Source organism: Filicampus tigris, chromosome 17 (genome assembly GCF_054856515.1).
Source record: "Filicampus tigris isolate MCC_2025a chromosome 17, RoL_Ftig_1.0, whole genome shotgun sequence".
NCBI lineage: Eukaryota > Metazoa > Chordata > Actinopteri > Syngnathiformes > Syngnathidae > Filicampus > Filicampus tigris.
This window is the reverse complement of record NC_141233.1, coordinates 494,328-512,917: the sequence shown is the minus strand read 5'-3', so window position 1 is coordinate 512,917 and position 18,590 is coordinate 494,328. Positions and strand designations below refer to the sequence as shown.

The 18,590-nt window shown below is 40.4% G+C and overlaps 1 protein-coding gene across 2 annotated transcripts in view; it reads right to left on the bottom strand.

Annotated features, from left to right (window-relative positions):
* Window positions 1-6,488: 6,488 nt before the first annotated feature.
* Window positions 6,489-18,590, bottom strand: part of LOC147132788 (uncharacterized) — a 90,701-nt gene continuing 78,599 nt past the window's right edge. For both annotated transcript variants that reach the window (XM_086012091.1, XM_086012090.1), the window contains exon 3: window positions 6,489-7,949. In XM_086012091.1, the coding sequence (XP_085868217.1) occupies window positions 6,838-7,949 (1,112 nt within the window). In that variant the 3' untranslated portion in view covers window positions 6,489-6,837. The remainder of the gene's footprint in view (window positions 7,950-18,590) is intronic.

The window sequence follows — 18,590 nt, the reverse complement described above, 5'->3', positions numbered from 1 at the left end:
GCTGTGCCGCCGTCCACCACGCGCCCTTGGGCGCGGTGTGGATGGCCAACTTCTCAACTTCCCAGGGCCCGCCAATTGGAGGTGACACGCGCACCTGCTGCTGCTCCCACAAAGATAGCATTGTTGAACGCCCGGTCGTTGACGAACAAATCGTTTATCCTGAGGGAGCTATTTCTTTCCAATGACTTTGATTTCCTCTGCCTGACGGAGACTTGGACTGGCGCTGGTGAGTGCAGTGCGATGCTTGAACTATTACCGCCTGCATGTTCTTACTTGGATGCCCTGAGAACTTCAGGCCGTTGTGGAGGAACGGTGACTGTTTGTAAAAACAAATTTAAATTTAAACAGTGTATATTCGCCACATCGTTCAGCAGCTTTGAGGACACTTTCTTTGAAGTTGCCAGTGCCCTGCTTGTGCTCTGCGCTGACATCTACCGTCCTCCCAAATACAACAAGGAGTTTCTGAATCACTTTTCGAATCTTCTTGCCGAGGTCATGCTGCTATATGATCGCATCCTGTTCATGGGGGATTTTAATAGTCACGTGTGCTGTCCTGAAAAACCGCTGGCAAAGGATTTCTTAAGACTCATTGACTGTTTCAAGGACATACTTTAGACCTGGTCCTTACTTTTGGTCTAACGGTCTAAAATTTGAAAGTTTTGGACAATGTGCTTTCTGATCATATGACTGTGCTCTTTGATGCAATGTTTTCCAGTGCTGTCAAAGCCACGGCTAGTGAGCGCAGGCGCCTGGTTTTTCAACCCCTCACTGTTAGTCAGTTCTCTGATGCCTTTGATCGGCTGTGTTTTTCGGAACACAGAGGAACTCAGCACTTGGTTCCATTCATTCTGCCTTAATATTTTGGTCACCGTGGCTCCATTGAAAAATAAAACAATAGACCGCAGCCATGGTTTAATGAGAGCACTCGTGCAGCTAAACAGGAATACCGCAGAGCTGAACGCAGGTGGAAAAGAGACAAGTCTCCTATCACATCCTAAAGGACTGCTAGCATCGTTACCAGAGAAAGGTGAAGGAGTCCAAGAGAGACCACTTGTCATGTGTGATTCAGGCAAATCGCCAAAATCCATGTGCTCTATTTAAAACAATTGACTATGAACTGAAGCCCCGTCAACCGATTTGCATTGACTCATACCCTGAAATGTGCAATAGATTTTTACAGTTTTTCGTTGACAAGGTGGCTACAGCTAGGGCTCTTGTTTCGAACGCCACATTTGACCCCTCAGTCCAAGTTCCTTGTTCAGCAGTGTTCGATTCCTTTGAGCCGTTTCTTTGACATTTTTGGAGGATGTGGTCTGCCATATCAAGCCATCTGGTGCCCCTTATGACTCCGTTCCTCCACACTTCTTTCAGGAAATTCTCCCGAGTATTGGTAAATCGGTTTTGGCCATTATCAACAGCAGCCTGTCTTCTGGTGTAGTCCCCCAACACTTTAAACATGCTGATGTGCAACCCCTGCTTTAGAAACCTGGCCTTGATCAAGCTGTGCTATCCAATTTTAGACAAATTTCCAAGATGCCTTTTATTTATAAAATTCTGGAAAAAGTGGTGCACTCACAGTTAAGATCTTTCTTGGATGAACATAATGTTATGGAGGTCTTCCAGTCAGGCTTCAAGAAGATGCATCGCACAGTGTCAGCCCTGTTACGTTTTTTTAATGACATCCTCCAGGCAAATGACACTGGTGACTACGTATGTCTCGTTTTGTTGGATTTGACTGCAGCATTCGATACGGTAGACCACAGTATTCTTTTGACTCGTTTTGACATGGGCCCACTGGCTTCATATCTAAAGCCAACAGTCTTAAACTTGGGTTTTAAAATGGACATTGGACAGTGATGCCTTTGTCTCACATTTGTATTATGAAGGATAGCTGTTTAGCTTTACCTTTGTTCTAACCTAGGCCCAGCTTGCTTGGTGTGCTTTGCTTTCACACATGTATGATAATGACACACACACGCACACCCCCAAACATGCACCCCCCCCCCACACACACACACACGCATACATGGTTGCTATGGTAACGGGCTGGTGATTGGGCCATATGTCGTTAGGAGTGAATGCCGGGTAATTTAAATAGGCGTGCTTACCAGCTGTTTTACCAGTGTTTCAACTGTCAAGCAGCACGTCAGACAAGTACCCAACCCACCCACTTTCTCTCAGAAGCGACAAGGCTGCTTGGAGTCGCTACAAGTGTCTTCTCTCCTCATTGTGTGCGTTGTTTCCTAATCTCATCTCACTTGGTGTGAACCTGACATGTATCAATAATTTTCTCTAAGATAATTAGCCGTTGTGTAATTTACTGGAGTTTAGCACAACAATATGTCGCCATCTCCCAGTATGAGAAATGCTGGCGGTGTGTCTTGTGTTATGTAGTAGTTTCATTTTAGAAAGAAAAAAATGAAACTCAAACTGATTAAACATTCAAATAAATTAATGTTCAAATGGGCAGGGAGTTTTGAGGTAATTATATTAATACTAAATATTAGAATACCAAAATATTACAAATAATTGAATAAATATTGAAACAAACACTAAAACAAAAGTAAAAAATATTTTTACAAATATATTAAAATAATTGGACTCATACAGCAAGTGTTAAAATGGCTGCCCCCTGAGATGGACAAAAACGGGTGGATTTTACTACATAACTCATATTTTCTGGTCCATCCTCTGTCCGCGACCTGGGTACCATTCCGTCCTCGTCCCTCCGTTCTTATTCATAAAAATAATAGTCCTCCGACCTAGTCCGTCTTCGTCCTTTTAAAGCGCTTTCGTCCTTACATTCGGTCAGTCAGTCCCCCCTCCCCCCAAAAAAGTGTCCGTGCAATTTGAGAGATGGTAACGGCAGAGGTTTCATGATTCATAAGCATTATATAAAGCTCATTGGCTGGCTAATTTCCGGTGCACATCCACTTACCGGCTGGGAATATCGTGAGTGGATTGAATTGTTCACAACTATTTAACCAAGATAGCTTTTAGCTGCCAACTTCACACATGTTGGACACCTGACCAGAGCCCACCAGGGAACATCACGTGAATATTTAAGATTGCTTTCTAACGCAACACTATTGTGATTTATTGCAAAACTTTTGCATTATAATTATTGCAAAATAACGCAAGGTTCTTTTAGAAGGAAACGAAAGACTTCCACTTCCAGGTCGTGGCAGTGCTTGCAGAGATTTTGCACTCAAGAAATGTTCCATTCCCAGGTAAGGACATACTTCGCATGCAAAGGGATGGGTATGTAAATATTGATTGATTGTTTATTCTGTCATCAGTCATCATTACAATCCATAATATATACACAACATAACAGTTACAATCATATGTCCCATGACAGAATGGCACAGGCAGAAGCTAATGCTTATTTAAGCCTGGCCTTTTCTCCCCCTGAAGGCAATGAAAAACTACATTTACCTATTTACATTTTATGCAAACACAAAGACAAAACACAAAAAAATAGCAATAAATAAATCATCATCTAAATCATTCTCTGCGAGTTTTCAAAATAGCTTTGTGAACAATTAAAAAAAAAAATTAAAGTGATTCACAGGTTTTCCTATGTATATTTGCATTATTCCAATATTTCACCCCGACAATAGAAACACATCTTTCCCTTTCCCCATAATTCCCTTAACTGCTTTTTGAACACTGAACTTACAAACACCTCTTAAGCAGTATTGCGACTCCCGGATTTCAAAGAGCTTTTGTATACAGTGAGGAAGAGATTGAGTTTTTGCTTCAAACATGATTTTATAATATGTCTTTTAACTTCATCATGTTTGATTTGAAAAAGAGTGGGTCTGTATGTGCATAATAGTGAGTCTTATTAATAATTCGCATTGCTCTCTTTTGCAGAACTACAATTGCATTTATTGTAGTTTTGTGTGTAGATCCCCACAATTCTACGCCATAAGTCAAATAGGGAAATATCAAAGAATAAGATTTCTTAATCTCACTAGTTTACACTGCTCTTCATTTTTATCCGTGAGCCATTTTTCATGTATTTTTTGTGTTATGACAAAAACAGGAAGATGAACACTTACATCACTAATCAGTAAACCACTTATTTCCTGATATTTAGCATTTGTAAAAATATAGTTAATAAGTGTGGCGCTTCCTCTAGTTATTCTACTCGGTTTATTTATGAGTGGCCGGAGACCCAAACCAAACATATTATTGAGAAAGTCAGCTGTCGGAGTATGCTCATTCCATTTTATCAAATCAATATTGAAGTCGTCACAAACAAATAATAACTTATTGCTTACCCTTCTCAAAATATTAGAAACAATATTAACAAATGCATCAATACAAGAACCAGGTGTCCTATATATACAACTCAGAAAAATACTCTTATATTTACAAGAACAAATTTCAATTGTCAAACTCTCCATAATATCATTAATAACTGTTATGTCAATAACTTTGCAGTGAAAATCGTTCTTAACATAAAATGCCACACCATCGCCTCTTTTATTGTTCCTATTGCCATGGGGAGATTATATCCTTTTAAATCAAAATTCCAGCCCTTGTCATTTGATAACCAGGTCTCACTAATGGCAACAACATGAAACTTATGTTTCAATGATTGTAAGAAGTCCTTAATTTGATGAAAGTTTGTGTAAAGGCTCCTGCTATTGAAATGTATAAGTGAAAACCTATTTATACTCAATTTATCAAACTTATTTGTAGTGTAATAGTGAGATTTACATTTGTAATTGTGATAAAGATATGTGTCTGGATCAACATTAGTCTCAAAATTATATCATTTATATTCAGTTGACTTAAAAAAAGTGTACATTTGTCCCATGATCAAACTCAAAAGTTCCATTATCTGAAATATCATTACTTTCCTCTTCTGAGGTCAAATTTTGTTCATATATTTGGAAGAAAAAAGAAAAAAAGGTTTTGTTTTTTAAATCTGTAAATCAAATTACCGGTACTCAAATAGTTCTGACAGTGAGTCAATACACACTGCAAATAACCAACTCTCTTCAACGTGGCCTGTGCATCTTGCTTCAGCTCCATCAGTTCGCAGTCCAGAATTCCCTGCCATGTCCCCAAGCCCGTGTCGTGTTTAGTGTCACCAATGTCACCTATAATAGGTACAGCTGTTTCCAAATGAAAAGGCGTTTGTATGTATTTGTCCTGTATCTCGTAGGCTATGAAGTTGATTCTTATTCATATTTCTCCAGCTCCTCCATACTTCTAATTAACAAAACGTTGGCCTCTTCTGGTGCCACGTTCAATTTAATAAATATTTCACAATTAGTGACCCAAGTGTTTTGCATTTTCTTTTGCTTCCTCAGATATCTAGCTTCTCTTGCTATTGCAGCGTTTCCTTGAGTTAAATGATCGTTCATAATTAGTTCCTTTCAGCTTCCGTCTTTGTTTCATCAGTGCGTTCTTATGCTTCATGTTCACAAACCTCAGTATTATTGCTGGTGTGTCGCTGTTATTCTTCCTGGGGAGAGAGTGGCTTGCTTCGATGTTTTCCACGTCCAATTCCACCCCACTGGTTTGCAAGAAGGCAGCCACCTGTTGCTCCACGGAATTCACCTCCAGCTCTGCAATTTTGGACCCGGTGTCCACAGTCACAGCATGCGCATACAACCTAGGCCGTATTCCGGTAACGAGCACTTCGTTTATCCTTGAGTATTGCTCCAAGTCTTCAACTCTTCTTTTCAGCTCTGCGATGAGTTTATCTTTTGATTCATTCTGGAGGCGCAGCCATTTCACTTCCTGCAACAGCTCCAACATTTGCTTCTGTTGCTCCCTGACAGCAGACACTTCCTCCGATATAGTCAATTGAATTTTTTTATCTCCTCTATCTTCTCTATCGCCACTTGTTTCTTCGGCCCATTGTTATTTCCGCAATCTAATATTAAGTTAGTAAGTATGTGTATTTGTTTGTAAGTAATAGTTGAGTTAGTAAACTAAACAAAATTGCGATCCACTCTTTTTTTAGGGATGATTAGAGGGACGGACGAAAACCCACTTCCGTCCTTGCTTAGTCCGTCCTTTTTAAAAGCCTTCCTCGCCCAACGTCCGTCCGTCCATAAAATGGGCGTCCATCTGGATCGTACCGTCTCTGGGACGGAATGCCCATCTCTGGTATTATTAATATATAAACCAAAAAGCCAATACAAAATAATAAATGTACAAAATACTAATATGTATGTCAACAATGAGCAAAAACAAAACAAGTTTCCGCTCGAGACCATTAAAAGTCAGAAAAATTAATTGTCCAGTCGCCAACCAGCGCAGACTCCAGTCACCATCAGGTCGGCGACTCATCTCCAGGCCAACCGGATCGGCCCTGACGTTCAAAAACCATTGAGACATACTGGGACTACTTGCTTTTCTCTTTCTTTGTCTTCTCATAATTCACATTCTAGTTCTGTTGTTCTTTTCACATTTTCACACAGTGTAATGAAGGAAGGTCAGTTGAGCAAGTGGAACAAGTGACTTTATTGATCAATGTGGAAAAGGGTTGCGATTTCATAAGCACAGTTTTTTTCTCACTCCTTTTCCATTTCCTTTTAATTCCGTTTTAAAAACAACTAAAATCATAATGTTCACAAATGTTACAAAGACAATTGACATCTGATTTCATTTACATGTTTGATATAAACACAAAATCACAAGACAGAATAGTTCTTCTGTCACTGATAAAATTGTCTTTGTCTTTAAAAGATCTTTGCAAAATTCAGTATTCAATATATCATTTTTTTTCAAAAGCATTTACACTTTTACAGCTTACCACAAAGAGCCAATTACTTCAGATTCTAGTTTTTTTTTCCTTTTTTTGAAGCTTCAAGGATCGCTTCTATTCTCACCAGTACACTTGTGTTTCTCAATACACTGTTTAGCGGAGAATCTTTTAGCACAAACACTGCAACTGAACGGTTTCTTCACAGTGTGTGTTCTTGTGTGTCTTGTTAAATATGACTTTACTGAGAAGCTTTTGCCACAATCTGAGCAGGAAAAAGGTTTCTCTCCACTGTGAGTTCTTGTGTGTTCTGTTAAACTTGACTTTTGAGAGAAGCTTTTGCCACAAACTGTGCAGGAAAAAGGTTTTTCTCCACTGTGTGTTCTTGTGTGTTGTGTTAAAATTGACTTTACAGTGAAGCATTTGCCACACACTGAGCAGGAAAAACGTTTTTCTCCACCGTGTTTTCTTGTGTGTAGTATTAAACTTGACTTCATAGAGAAGCATTTGCCACAAACTGAGCAGGAAAAAGCTTTTTCTCCACTGTGTGTTCTTGTGTGCTTTATTAAATCAGATTTATGAGTGAAGCTTTTGCCACAAACTGAGCAAGAAAAAGGTTTTTCACCACTGTGTGTTGTTGTGTGTCGTGTTAAATTTGATTTTTGAGAGAAGCATTTACCACAAACTGAGCAGGAAAAAGGTTTTTCTCCACTGTGTGTTATTGTGTGTTTTGTTAAATTTGACTTTTGGGAGAAGTTTTTGCCGCAATCTGCGCAGGAAAAAGGTTTTTCTCCACTGTGTGTTCTTGTGTGCACTTTTAAAGACAACTTTGAACTTAATGTTTTCCCACACCAAGAACATTCCCAGCATTTGATGTCAGCGTGACATCCCCTATCATCTTTAGGTTGTTGTTCATCATCATCCTCATCCTCATCATCATCATCATCATCATAATCATCAGTGTCCGGAGAATGCGATGATGCGTCATGACTATGTGCTTGTGATGGTCCCCAGTAGTTTGCATCACCTTCGGTTGTCATGTGTTGACTTAAGCTGCTGCTTGGAGGCTCCACCCCTCTGTCCTGCTCACGCTCACCCTTGTCTTCATCTTCACACTTTAAAGGGACAAAGGGCAGTGGCGATGTGATCTCCTCCTTTTTGATGTAAGTGAAGTCTGGCTCCTTTTGCTCAGTGCAAATATATTTTTCATTGATGTCTGCAGGACACAAAAAGACAAACAAATTTGGTTTGGTCAAGTCAAACCTCAGGCGGCGACTTTGATGTTGTGTATTATTGTTTCTACAGTGGTACCACCTTGACATGTGCCTGTCACACACAAAGCCAACTTGGACCGGATCCATCAGAAACAAAAAAGAAAGTGTAAACACCTTGCACCTCAAACCTGTACATAGGAGCGATTTGATCGATGGACGCCCTGTGGCTGGGACGTGATATGAAAATAAAATTTATGTTGCTGAACAATGTTTTTTTTTGTGTAACCAATGGGTCTAGCTGGCGCTAGTATTGCCTTCGATTGGTTACCATGACAACTCAAATCCTTAATATTTGTTTGAGTTAATTATTTTATGAATGTGTTTGCATATAAACCTCGATGTTTGTTGTTTTCTGTTGAAACTTGGTCGAATTGTTTGGAATATTTTTGTGAATAATCACTTCCGGTTTGTGGTCACATATGCCGGATGGCGCGAGAGACAGTCAGAGAAAGACGGCGATAGAGAGAGACAAAAGTGTAATATCGTGTGGTGGACTTTATTTTCGATTTATCTACTACTGGTTTACAAAGGTGCACACGGTATGTTATTTTTTGTTTATTAATTGAATGTTTGTGTCAAAGGTGCTTCTCATCCCAAGCAAGCTATCGGCTTCAGCGCGCCTCACGCAGCAAGCGACAAGCTACATCAAGCATCATCACACTCAACCCGCAGAAAGCTACAGGCCTTGGCGTGCACCATTGCTACTCATCCGGCAGTAAGCTAAAGGATTAAACGTGCAACGTTGCTTCTCATCCAGTGGCGACTAAAGGTTTTGGTGGACATTATCCCGAGTAGCAATAGGCCATAACTTGGGTCCTCAAGTCAGCCTGTATAAATTGCAGCACCTCAGGAAGTAGATGGATAGAACATTGACTAATATTAATATTAATATAAACCAATGGATATGAGTTCTTGAAAGGTGTGAAAATATATATTGAATGTTTGATAAGTGCTATCATTTGTTGTTCTGTTTGCAAAATTGAACAGTTTTGGACAGTGTTGATTGAATAGCATATTAGGGGCTGTGACTCAAATTTATTTGGTATCTATGAATCCATAAAATAAGATCAGGTTGTTTAAAAAAAAAGGGTATTAAGAGCGTTAATCTTATGTTGTTTTAAGCATTTCCTGTTAGTTGTATTCCTGCGTCTTACTTTATTACAATCATTCTCCATAATTTTGAAGGCTTAAAATGTTTGAAAATTGTGAGTTTGATATGGTGCAAGAGCATGAAGACGTGGACGAAGTTTCTGAGGAAAAAATAAGAAAATCCTCTCGTGAAAGACATTTAACACCTAAAATGTAGGAACTAAAAGAACAAGAGTTAATTCAAAAGGAAAAGAAGTTGAATGCAACATATGAGAAGTGGAAAAGTAATGTAAGAGAAACTCGTCAGAGGTTAAATCAATTTTGACGATGATGGATGAAGTTGAGAATCGGGAGTGTGAGATAAAAGAAATACATGACAGTGTCCGACGCCAAACAACACCAAGTCAAGAAATCCTGAGAAAAGTTGATGCGTGTAGCGGTGACAGCAGATTAATTGCACCTGATGAAAGTGCGTCTAATTGAAGATGAATTTGATGCAGTGGCAGAAAGATTCAGATTACGCATGCTGCTGGATAATGAATATGCCTCCAAAATCACCGCACCCAGTTCTTGCTGTTCAGAGAACCTCTCAGAGTCTACTAGCATTTAAATTAAGAGGGAGGTAGATGGAGATTGAAATGGAAGCAGCTATTGAAGCTCAACGTCAGCAGTTGATAAAAACTTGAAAATCAGAGAGACATTGAAGACATTAAGGCAAAGTTAAGTGTGTATGAGGAAGAGGAAGTAAAGGAACGGAATGGGACAATCAGCCCTGTAGGCATCAAAAAGAATGATGCAAACCCTTTCTCTCACTATATCCCATGTCAAGAACATCAAACTGCCCGAAATGAGACAACTTTGATTGAGGCATTACAAGAGTCATTAACTCTTAGTCATCTTCCAACACCAGAACCTACTATATTCCCAGGTGATCCTTTGAAATTTACAGAACGAAGCACAAGCTTCAAAGCTCTTATAGAGAGGTTATGCTCATATCCTGCAGATAGGCTGTTCTATGTACAAAAGTACATAGCAGGTGGAGCAAAATTTTCTCTTGAAGGCAGCTCTTATAGAACAGATGAAGATGCCTATGCTCAAACATGGGATTGACTAAACTCCAGATATGGTCATTCCTTTGTAGTACAATGGACTTTCAGAGAAAAACTCAATGGATGGCCAAAGATTGGTGGGAAAGACAATGTAAAATTGAGAGAATTCAATGATTTTCTCCAAACTTGCAGTAATGCTATGCCTCACATAAAAGGTCTCCAAGTTCTGAATGACTGCGAGGAGAACCAGAAAATGCTGGTGGTAGCTTCACCAGCATTTTCTGGTTATATCTAAAGAGGCACACATAGCTTGCAATCCAGTGTCATCTTTATATCCCTCTACCGAGACAACAGTGAGGGAAATTAAGCGCTCAAAAGCAAACACATTTGCCACAAATGTAAACACCCCAGTTCCACCAAGTTCCACAGACCAAGATGACACCAATGTAACCAATTTACGAGATGCTGAAAAAAAACAGAGAAATGGAGCTCAGAATCACAAAGCTCAAACACAGGCATGTGTATTTGCTGTGGAGAAAAACACTCTATACATAAATGCAAGAGGCTAATGGAAATTTCTTCATAGGAAAAGAAAAAATGCATACTTGGAAAATAAGATGTGTTTTGCATGCCTGAGAAAGGGTCACTATTCTAAGGACTGTAGAAATAGAGCAATGGGGCGGCATGGCACAGTGGTAGAGTGGTCCTTTCCCAACCCGGAGGTTGTGGGTTCGATCCTCGGCCATGGTCACCATGTCAAAGTATCCTTGAGCAAGATACTGAACCCCCAGTTGCTCCTGGCGCTGCGTCATCAGTAGGTAGATGAGGTACAGTGTAAAGCGCTTTGAGTACCCAAGGTAGAAAAGCGCTATATAAGTGACAGCCCATTTACAATGTGTGGAATATGCCAAAAGAGTCATCCAACTGCAATCCAGGAGATTGTTCTCCAACAGAGACATTCTCAACACAAAATGCAGTTGAGGAAAGCACATCCTCACTATCCTGCTATGTCAATTGAATTGACGATGGGAGTACGTTAATGATTATGCCAGTATGGATCTCTGCATCTAACGCACCTGATACTGAGACCCCAGCAGAGCAGAGTAATGTGTGAAACTCAAGGTAGAAATGGAACCAGTGAAACTGAAACTCTCCACTATGATGGGAAAGGACTCAGTGACAAAAAATGAAAGAGTGTGTGGACTTAAAGAAAGAGGATTTTCCACAAACAGCCAACTCATGGAAACATCTTGTTGACGTAGCACAGGAGATGCCCCCACTGATGAACTGTGGTGTTGGACTGTTGATTGGCTATGACTGCTCCAGAGCCTTGATTCCAAGAGAGGTCATTGCTGGAGGTGACTGTGAGCCTTATGCTGTCAAAACCGATCTCAGCTGGAGTATTGTTGGAAGAGCAACACAATGTGACTAGTCTCTGTCTTCGAGTATCTGTCAAAGAGTTACCACCAATAACACTATCAGCTGTCATTAAAGCTCCTGAAGCTGATTTTGCAGACACAAAAGCAGGCGAAAAAAAAATATCTGAAGAAGACATTCTCTTTCTGCAAATCTTAAAGGGAGGCCTCCAACAAAATGAGCAAGTTAAAAAATGACTATATGAGGTTTAGGGAGGGCATTTTCAGAGATGTTGATGCAGAGAAAGTAGACCCTCAACCAGAGCTCAGGAATCTCTGGTACATTCCTCATCAAGGGGTGTACCACCCCGGAAACCACACAAGATTCGTATGGTCTTCGACTGTTCTAGAAAGTACAAAGGCACCTCATTGAATGACCATCTGTTGACAGGAACCGACCTTAGGAATAGTCTCACAGCCGTACTATGCTGTTTCCGCAAACGTCCTGTTGCGATCATATGTGAGGTGGAATTTTTTTTTCTCACAGGTTTCATGTTAAAAAGGAAGACAAGAGATTATCTGTGGTTCATCTGGTGGGAAACCAGGGACACCAACTCAGAACCCATAGAATACTGGATGAAGGTACACTTATTTGGAGCGTCATCTTCACCTGGTTGTGCCAATTATGCCATGAAATGCCTTGCAATCCATAATAAGAAAAAGTTCCCGACCGCAGCTAGCTTCATTAAGAAGCATTTCTATGTTGATGATGGACTCATAAGTGTGTGTGGAGTCAGTCGATGAGCCGAAAGAGCTAGTTAATGAATCTCAAGCTCTGTGAGCAGGAGGAAACTTGCACCTACACAATTTCCTTTCAAATAACCGAGAAGTGCTAGATTCAATTGACGTGGCAGAATGTGCTGTGGATGTGAAGAATGTTGATCTCAGTCATGATGACTTACCAGTGCAAAGAGTGCTTGGAATAAGATGGAAGATTGATTACAATGGGTTCTCCTTCAAGGTGTCACTTGAGAAAAAACCCACAACACGAAGAGAGATTCTTTCCATTGTGACCTCTCTATTTGACCGTGTAGGATTTCTAGCCCCATTCATCTTTGAAGGAAAGAGTACTACAAAAGATGTGTCAGAGAGGCACAGGGTGGGATGATCCACTCCCTATGGACTTGAAGTTATGGTGGGAGACTTGGATAAATGATTTGGAGAACCTTGATAAAATTGAGATTCCAAGATGTTTCATACATGACAAGTTTGGCAAAGTGCGGAGAGTTGAGCTTCACCATTTTCCTGCAATCAGCCAAGTATATGGTCAATGTTCTGACATCAGGTTGTTGACCAAAGAGAATGTGAACTGCGTATTGGTCATTGGCAAGGCGGAGTAGCTCCAACCAAAATACTCACTATACCAAGACTGGAGCAAAATGCAGCAGTAACTTTACAGCCGCGAGTAAGATGTTGAGGGAAGAGCTAGAAATCAAGATAACGGACTAGTACGAAAAGTGACAGTATGATGGGAAAAAGAAAGTTATGGAAAAATGGAGAGCGCCTCAATAAGCCTTCCATCGTTCAAAGATCCATACAGAAGTTAGTCGTTCTAGTTAAGAGTAACTAAAAGAAACGATCTGATTAGAGTTATTTCTCAGTAAAGGTGGTGAATATTTCACCTATAATAGGCACATTATGTTAAATGAAAATTCCATTGTGTGTATTAATGACGTATTAAAGTTGATATGATTTAGGACACCAGAACAATGTTGGCATTACCGTTGATTATTTTAGAAGCGTAAAATAATTTGACATTTACAAAATGTTAGTCGTACGGTAATTTGGTAGGAGTGTAGCTGGCGCTGGTATTACCTTCGATTGGTTGCCCCTGACAACTCAAATCTGTAATATTTGTTTGAGTTAATTATTTTATGAATGTGTATGTTTGCATATTGTCAGGTTCACACCACTTAGGAAATTAATAAATAACACACGAGGAGAGAAGACACTCAAAACAATATTGTCTTTTTACTCGCGAGGAGAGCAAAGGAGACTTCTCACAGCGCTCTGAAACCCTCAGCCTCCACTCTTTTTATTTTCTTGGGTGGTGCCTAATTGTACACAATTGCTACTCTAAAAGGTGGGGGGGAACATGTGGCATCGCGGCAAACAGTTTGAAGACGGTGTGTGTGTGTGTGTGAAAGCTCGTTGTTATTGTTATATTCTGTCCTAAGGACTCAGCGTCCAACCACGGGATGCTCTTCGATAAGAGCATCGTTCCTACTTTGCAGCTGTGTCATTGTCACATTCGAGTTCCTTCACAAACGACAACTTCAAACAAGTTTATAATGCTGAATCAATGCCTTACAATACTTATAAGAGTAAATATGGGATAACCTCTGTACAATTATTCTAACACATATAAACCTCGATGTTTATTGTTTTCTGTTGAAACTTGGTCGAAATATTGTTTGGAATTTTTTCGTGAATAATCACTTCCTGTTCAGGGTCATGTATGCCGGGTGGCGCGATGGAATCAGAAGTTACAAAGAAAGTAATATCATGTGGTGGACTTTATTTTCGATTTATCTACTACTGGTTTACAAAGGCGCACATGGTATGTTATTTTTTGTTTATTAATTGAATGTCTGTGTCAAACAGATTACTGTAAATCAGGGGTCGCCAACTCCGGTCCTCGAGGGCACCTGTCCTGCAGGTTTTCAATCCCTCCCTGCTGTAACACACCTGTTAAAATGATCAGGATCATTATCATTTGCTGATTATGCTGAATGAACATATGTTTGAGTTATTTAGTTTACAATACATATATATATATATGTATTGTAAATTAAATATAAGAATGATGTGATATTTGCTTGCAATGAAGAAATTGCTTCTGCTTTCATATCTACTTTTATTATAACCATCCGAGGAGAAAGTGTGAAAAGAAGAAGCAAGAAGGAAAAGCAAGAAGCAAGACCCACTAGAACGCCCAGAAGGCGGTCATTTGACTGCTTATGCTTTACATTTGACGATGTCGCCCCGCCATATCACCTGCTATTTTGGCAGGGAATGGCCAATTTACAAATTAAAGTCATCTACTTGTAGCCAGCAGAGTTGTTTTTCAAATATCACCCAGATTTGTCGTTCAATCGTTGTTGTAAAAAAAGGTGTAACAACCCCTGGGCGTTCTAGTGCTAAGGTGTTGATATGACTGAATGTTTTTGCAGTGTAATGCTTTGACACATGTACACCGTAATCTCTTTGCCACATGGACACACAAAGAAAAACAAGTTCACGTATCTCCCAACAGCTTGCATGAAAACAGTAATTTCTCACCCACATACACACACATAGATAACAAGTCCAAGTGTTTCCAACGGCTTGCATAAATTCCCTGCCCCTTAAATTGGAAACATGCATGTAACCAGGTAATCCGAAAACTAATAAAAAGAGAGGGAACGGAGAGATAAGTGGAGAACGTATGAGAGAAGCTTTCGCCTCACGAGGACAACACCAAGCAGAATTTGTGCATTCTCTCTGTTCTCCTCGTGAGCTGGTAACAGGAATTGAGTGTCTTTCCTCTTCATTTATGCTGTTTATATAGAATGTCTAATTGATGAACCTGACAGTGATGCAACACATCCTATCGCTTGTGAGAGAATCTTTGGCCACAAACTGTGCAGGCATAAGGTTTCTCACCAGTGTGGATTCTTGTGTGTATTTTTAAGCTTTCCTTCTTCGAGAATCTATTGCCACAAACTGTGCAGGGAAAAGGTTTCTCACCAGTGTGTGTACGCGTGTGCCTGATTAAGTTGCCCTTGTGAGAGAATCTTTGGCCACAATCAGAGCAGGCAAAAGGTTTATCACCAGTGTGGCTTCTTTTCACTTTAGATCTTCCACGTTTCACTTCAAATGGACCAAAACAATCGACTCCGACTGAGGGGAATGGTGGTTCATCAGGAGAAATCTTATTGAGTGGCAGGTCTGCCATCTGTTGGCTAGCTGGTATGTTTTAATATCGACTAGTGCAGTTAGACTTCATTTACGCCTGTTTTAAGTGAGAAGTGGCCGCACATGTGGGCCAAGTGATCAGCAGGTCACTTGCTCTCTAGGGGGGAGGCAGGATGCCCTCAGGCAGTGGACATGTGGATAAACATTCCTGGGACTTGCCTGTCATAAATTGATTATTCTTAAGGTAATCAATCTTAGGGGGGTGTAATTTGGCGTAGACTTGCCGACGCCACTCACAAGGAGGGACATTTTTCTTCTTGAAGGTTTTCAGGCGGGAAATAGACAAAGAAATTAGCCATTCAGTGTAACCAATGCATATGTCATTACCAAGTTTAAATATTCATCATGTTCCCTCTAAGAAGGAGGACACGAGAAGGGGCGTGCACGTGAGAGCAACTTCTTTTGGCAGCAGCTGTATTGGTCTTAATAAAATCTTATTGTCCAATCAACTGAATTGTCGGAGAAGTCTTTGCATCATCAATCCAGCCTGGCCTTGCGTCTGCTCCGGACAGACTAACCCTAACCCTAACCCTAACCCAGACTGACCCTTCTCCTTGGAAGAAAATACACTACAGAATTGGCGTCACGAACAGGATCCGTGCTCCTCTCGGGAGGCTGCGGCCCGCTGAGACACAGACGTACGACATCCAGCTGGCTGAAAATAAGGTGAGTCGTTTTTCTCACTTTGGATGTTGTACTTATGTGTCTGGCGCCTGTTGGAAGTCCAGGGGCTGTTAAGAGCTTGTGTGTGAGCGGGTCTGATGGCTGGTTGATCATGGAAATGTGCTCCCTGAGTTTTTATTTTTTTATAACTATAAACAATAAAAGGGGAACAGCCCCTCGTTAAATAAGAAACGAAATAATGGTAAGAAGTAATAATAAAATAAATAGAGCGAACATAAAATAAGACATTAAATGGGGCAGAAATGTGCACAAGAGAAATGGAGAGACATGTTTAGAAGATGATGAGAAATGAGATAAAAAGAAATGAAATGAGAAGTATGATTGAAGAATGTTCTAAGGAATGAACATTGGGATGTTGTTGTAATTGTCCTACAGGGCATGTGGACATTATTGTATGATGTGAAGACGTTCTGAGGAAATTAACATCTTGTATGAGGTTGGGAATGTCCTACAGGGCGTGTGGACATTTCGGATGAGGTGGAATAATGTTCCAAAGAAAGAACATTTGAGATGAATGAGATTACGACATAGGAATAAATTGACTATAAGATCTGGGCCAGGATGTCTATTTTAGCTTTGGTGTGAGTGAAAAGAGAAAGATGAAGAAAAAAGATGAAGTGAAAAGAGAAAAGAGATGACATCATGAAAAGTTTGGATGAATCAGAGTGGAATGGAAGCCGAAAGCGGCATCGCGGTTCCAGGAGGCCGAGCACTATATAGTCTCGTTAAGATGTTAAAATTAACATTCGTTTAGAAGACGAAGCTAAACAATGATGCATGTGCGGTGATGTGCTAAGATATGTATCGTTCAATGTGTGCGCGCGTGTGCGTACTGTGAAATACGCTTGTGTGTGATTGTGTGTGTGCACGCATGTCTGTCTGTGCGTAAGGAGCGAGTGGTCGTTTGAGTGAAATGTGAATTAAAATGGAGCATGTTGTGGTGGAAGAAAAAGCTATTTGTGAGAGAATTTTCGTAGAGGTTGATTAAATGTTGTGTGTGTTGAAGTGAGGTGTGCAAGACAGTGCTGAATTTAAGGATGTGGAACTAAATTGTGATTAGGTCTGGCGAGATGGTTTGTGTCATTTTTGTGTGTGGTTCTTGGAACAATACTAAGTCTTTAAAGCTTTACTAGTTGAGATAAGAGTTGTGAGTGCCTATTTGACGGTTGTGGGTTGCAAGTGGAGAGAAGATTTTATGCTTGCTGCGTCCCGCGACCCATGCGGGAGGGGCGAGTGCGCTGATGCCCATCTCCGAGTGCACACTGGCGGCCGCTCAACTTGTTTCCTTGCGCAGCCATGTGTCGTGCCCAGAGGGGGATACAAGCGGCTGACTATGCTCGTTGTATGGGTGGCCAACTTGCAACGAATCCATGTCCTTTTTGGGGGGACGTAGTGGCTGTGCGAGGTGGAGCATCTCGGCTACGGTGGCGGGGTCGGTACTATGGTGATGTTGCGCGGGGCAGCTCGCGACTCCCTGTGGGAAGGGGGGAGCAGGCATGCTGTTGTGGGAGCAATGTGTGAGCAATAAATGTGATTTTATAATCTGTAATTATATGAAGATACTGCAAGGCAGTATTGATAAGTATGGAGTAATTAAGTGAAGTAAAACCGTGTGAATAAGGAATTTAGAAGTACTGGGATTCAAATGCTTTAATCCTGGCGCTCCTCACTCACAGATAGAAATGTGGTAGTGCACGGAGCATGTGACTTGGTCAGCTCTAGGCTGGCTATGTGGAAATGCCTTGTGAGAATAGACACAGACTAATAATGACAATTTTAACTTAGATGGTGAGGCAATAGAGACAATGCATAGATTTTTGAAATACAAGCATGTGCCTTTGATGAGGAAGTGATTGAATATGCAATGTTGGATTTTTCTCAGCTGACACCTTTTCTCTTTGCATGAAAAGCTGAGAATTGTGGACAACATTTCTAAAAGGAGGAAAACACGCATCGGATCTACAAACATTAGGGAGAAAGCGTTGCAAAACAGGGCCATAATCAAGGCTAGCATGGTTTTCGTCAACAGATTCTTTGTATAAAAATAGGCCCACACCTGCTTACAGAACTGTGACATGCGATTAGTATTAATGATCTTCGCTTCAGACTGATTGATAAACTTCTCAATTGTTTTTAGGCAGTTCTATTTTAACCAAATATTAGTCCAAGTATTCATAGAAATTAATAAAGGCTACATTGTGATCAAGGGAACTGTTTTTCTACTGAAACCAAAAGAAGAACCAAACAGAAATAACAAAAATAATAATAATAATAACAACAGCAACTGATAGTGGAGGTCATTTGCTGGACATATGCGTATGACATATCAAATAGTGTAATGACAATTACGATTTAGAGTTGGAGACTTACTGTAAGAATAATAATGCAT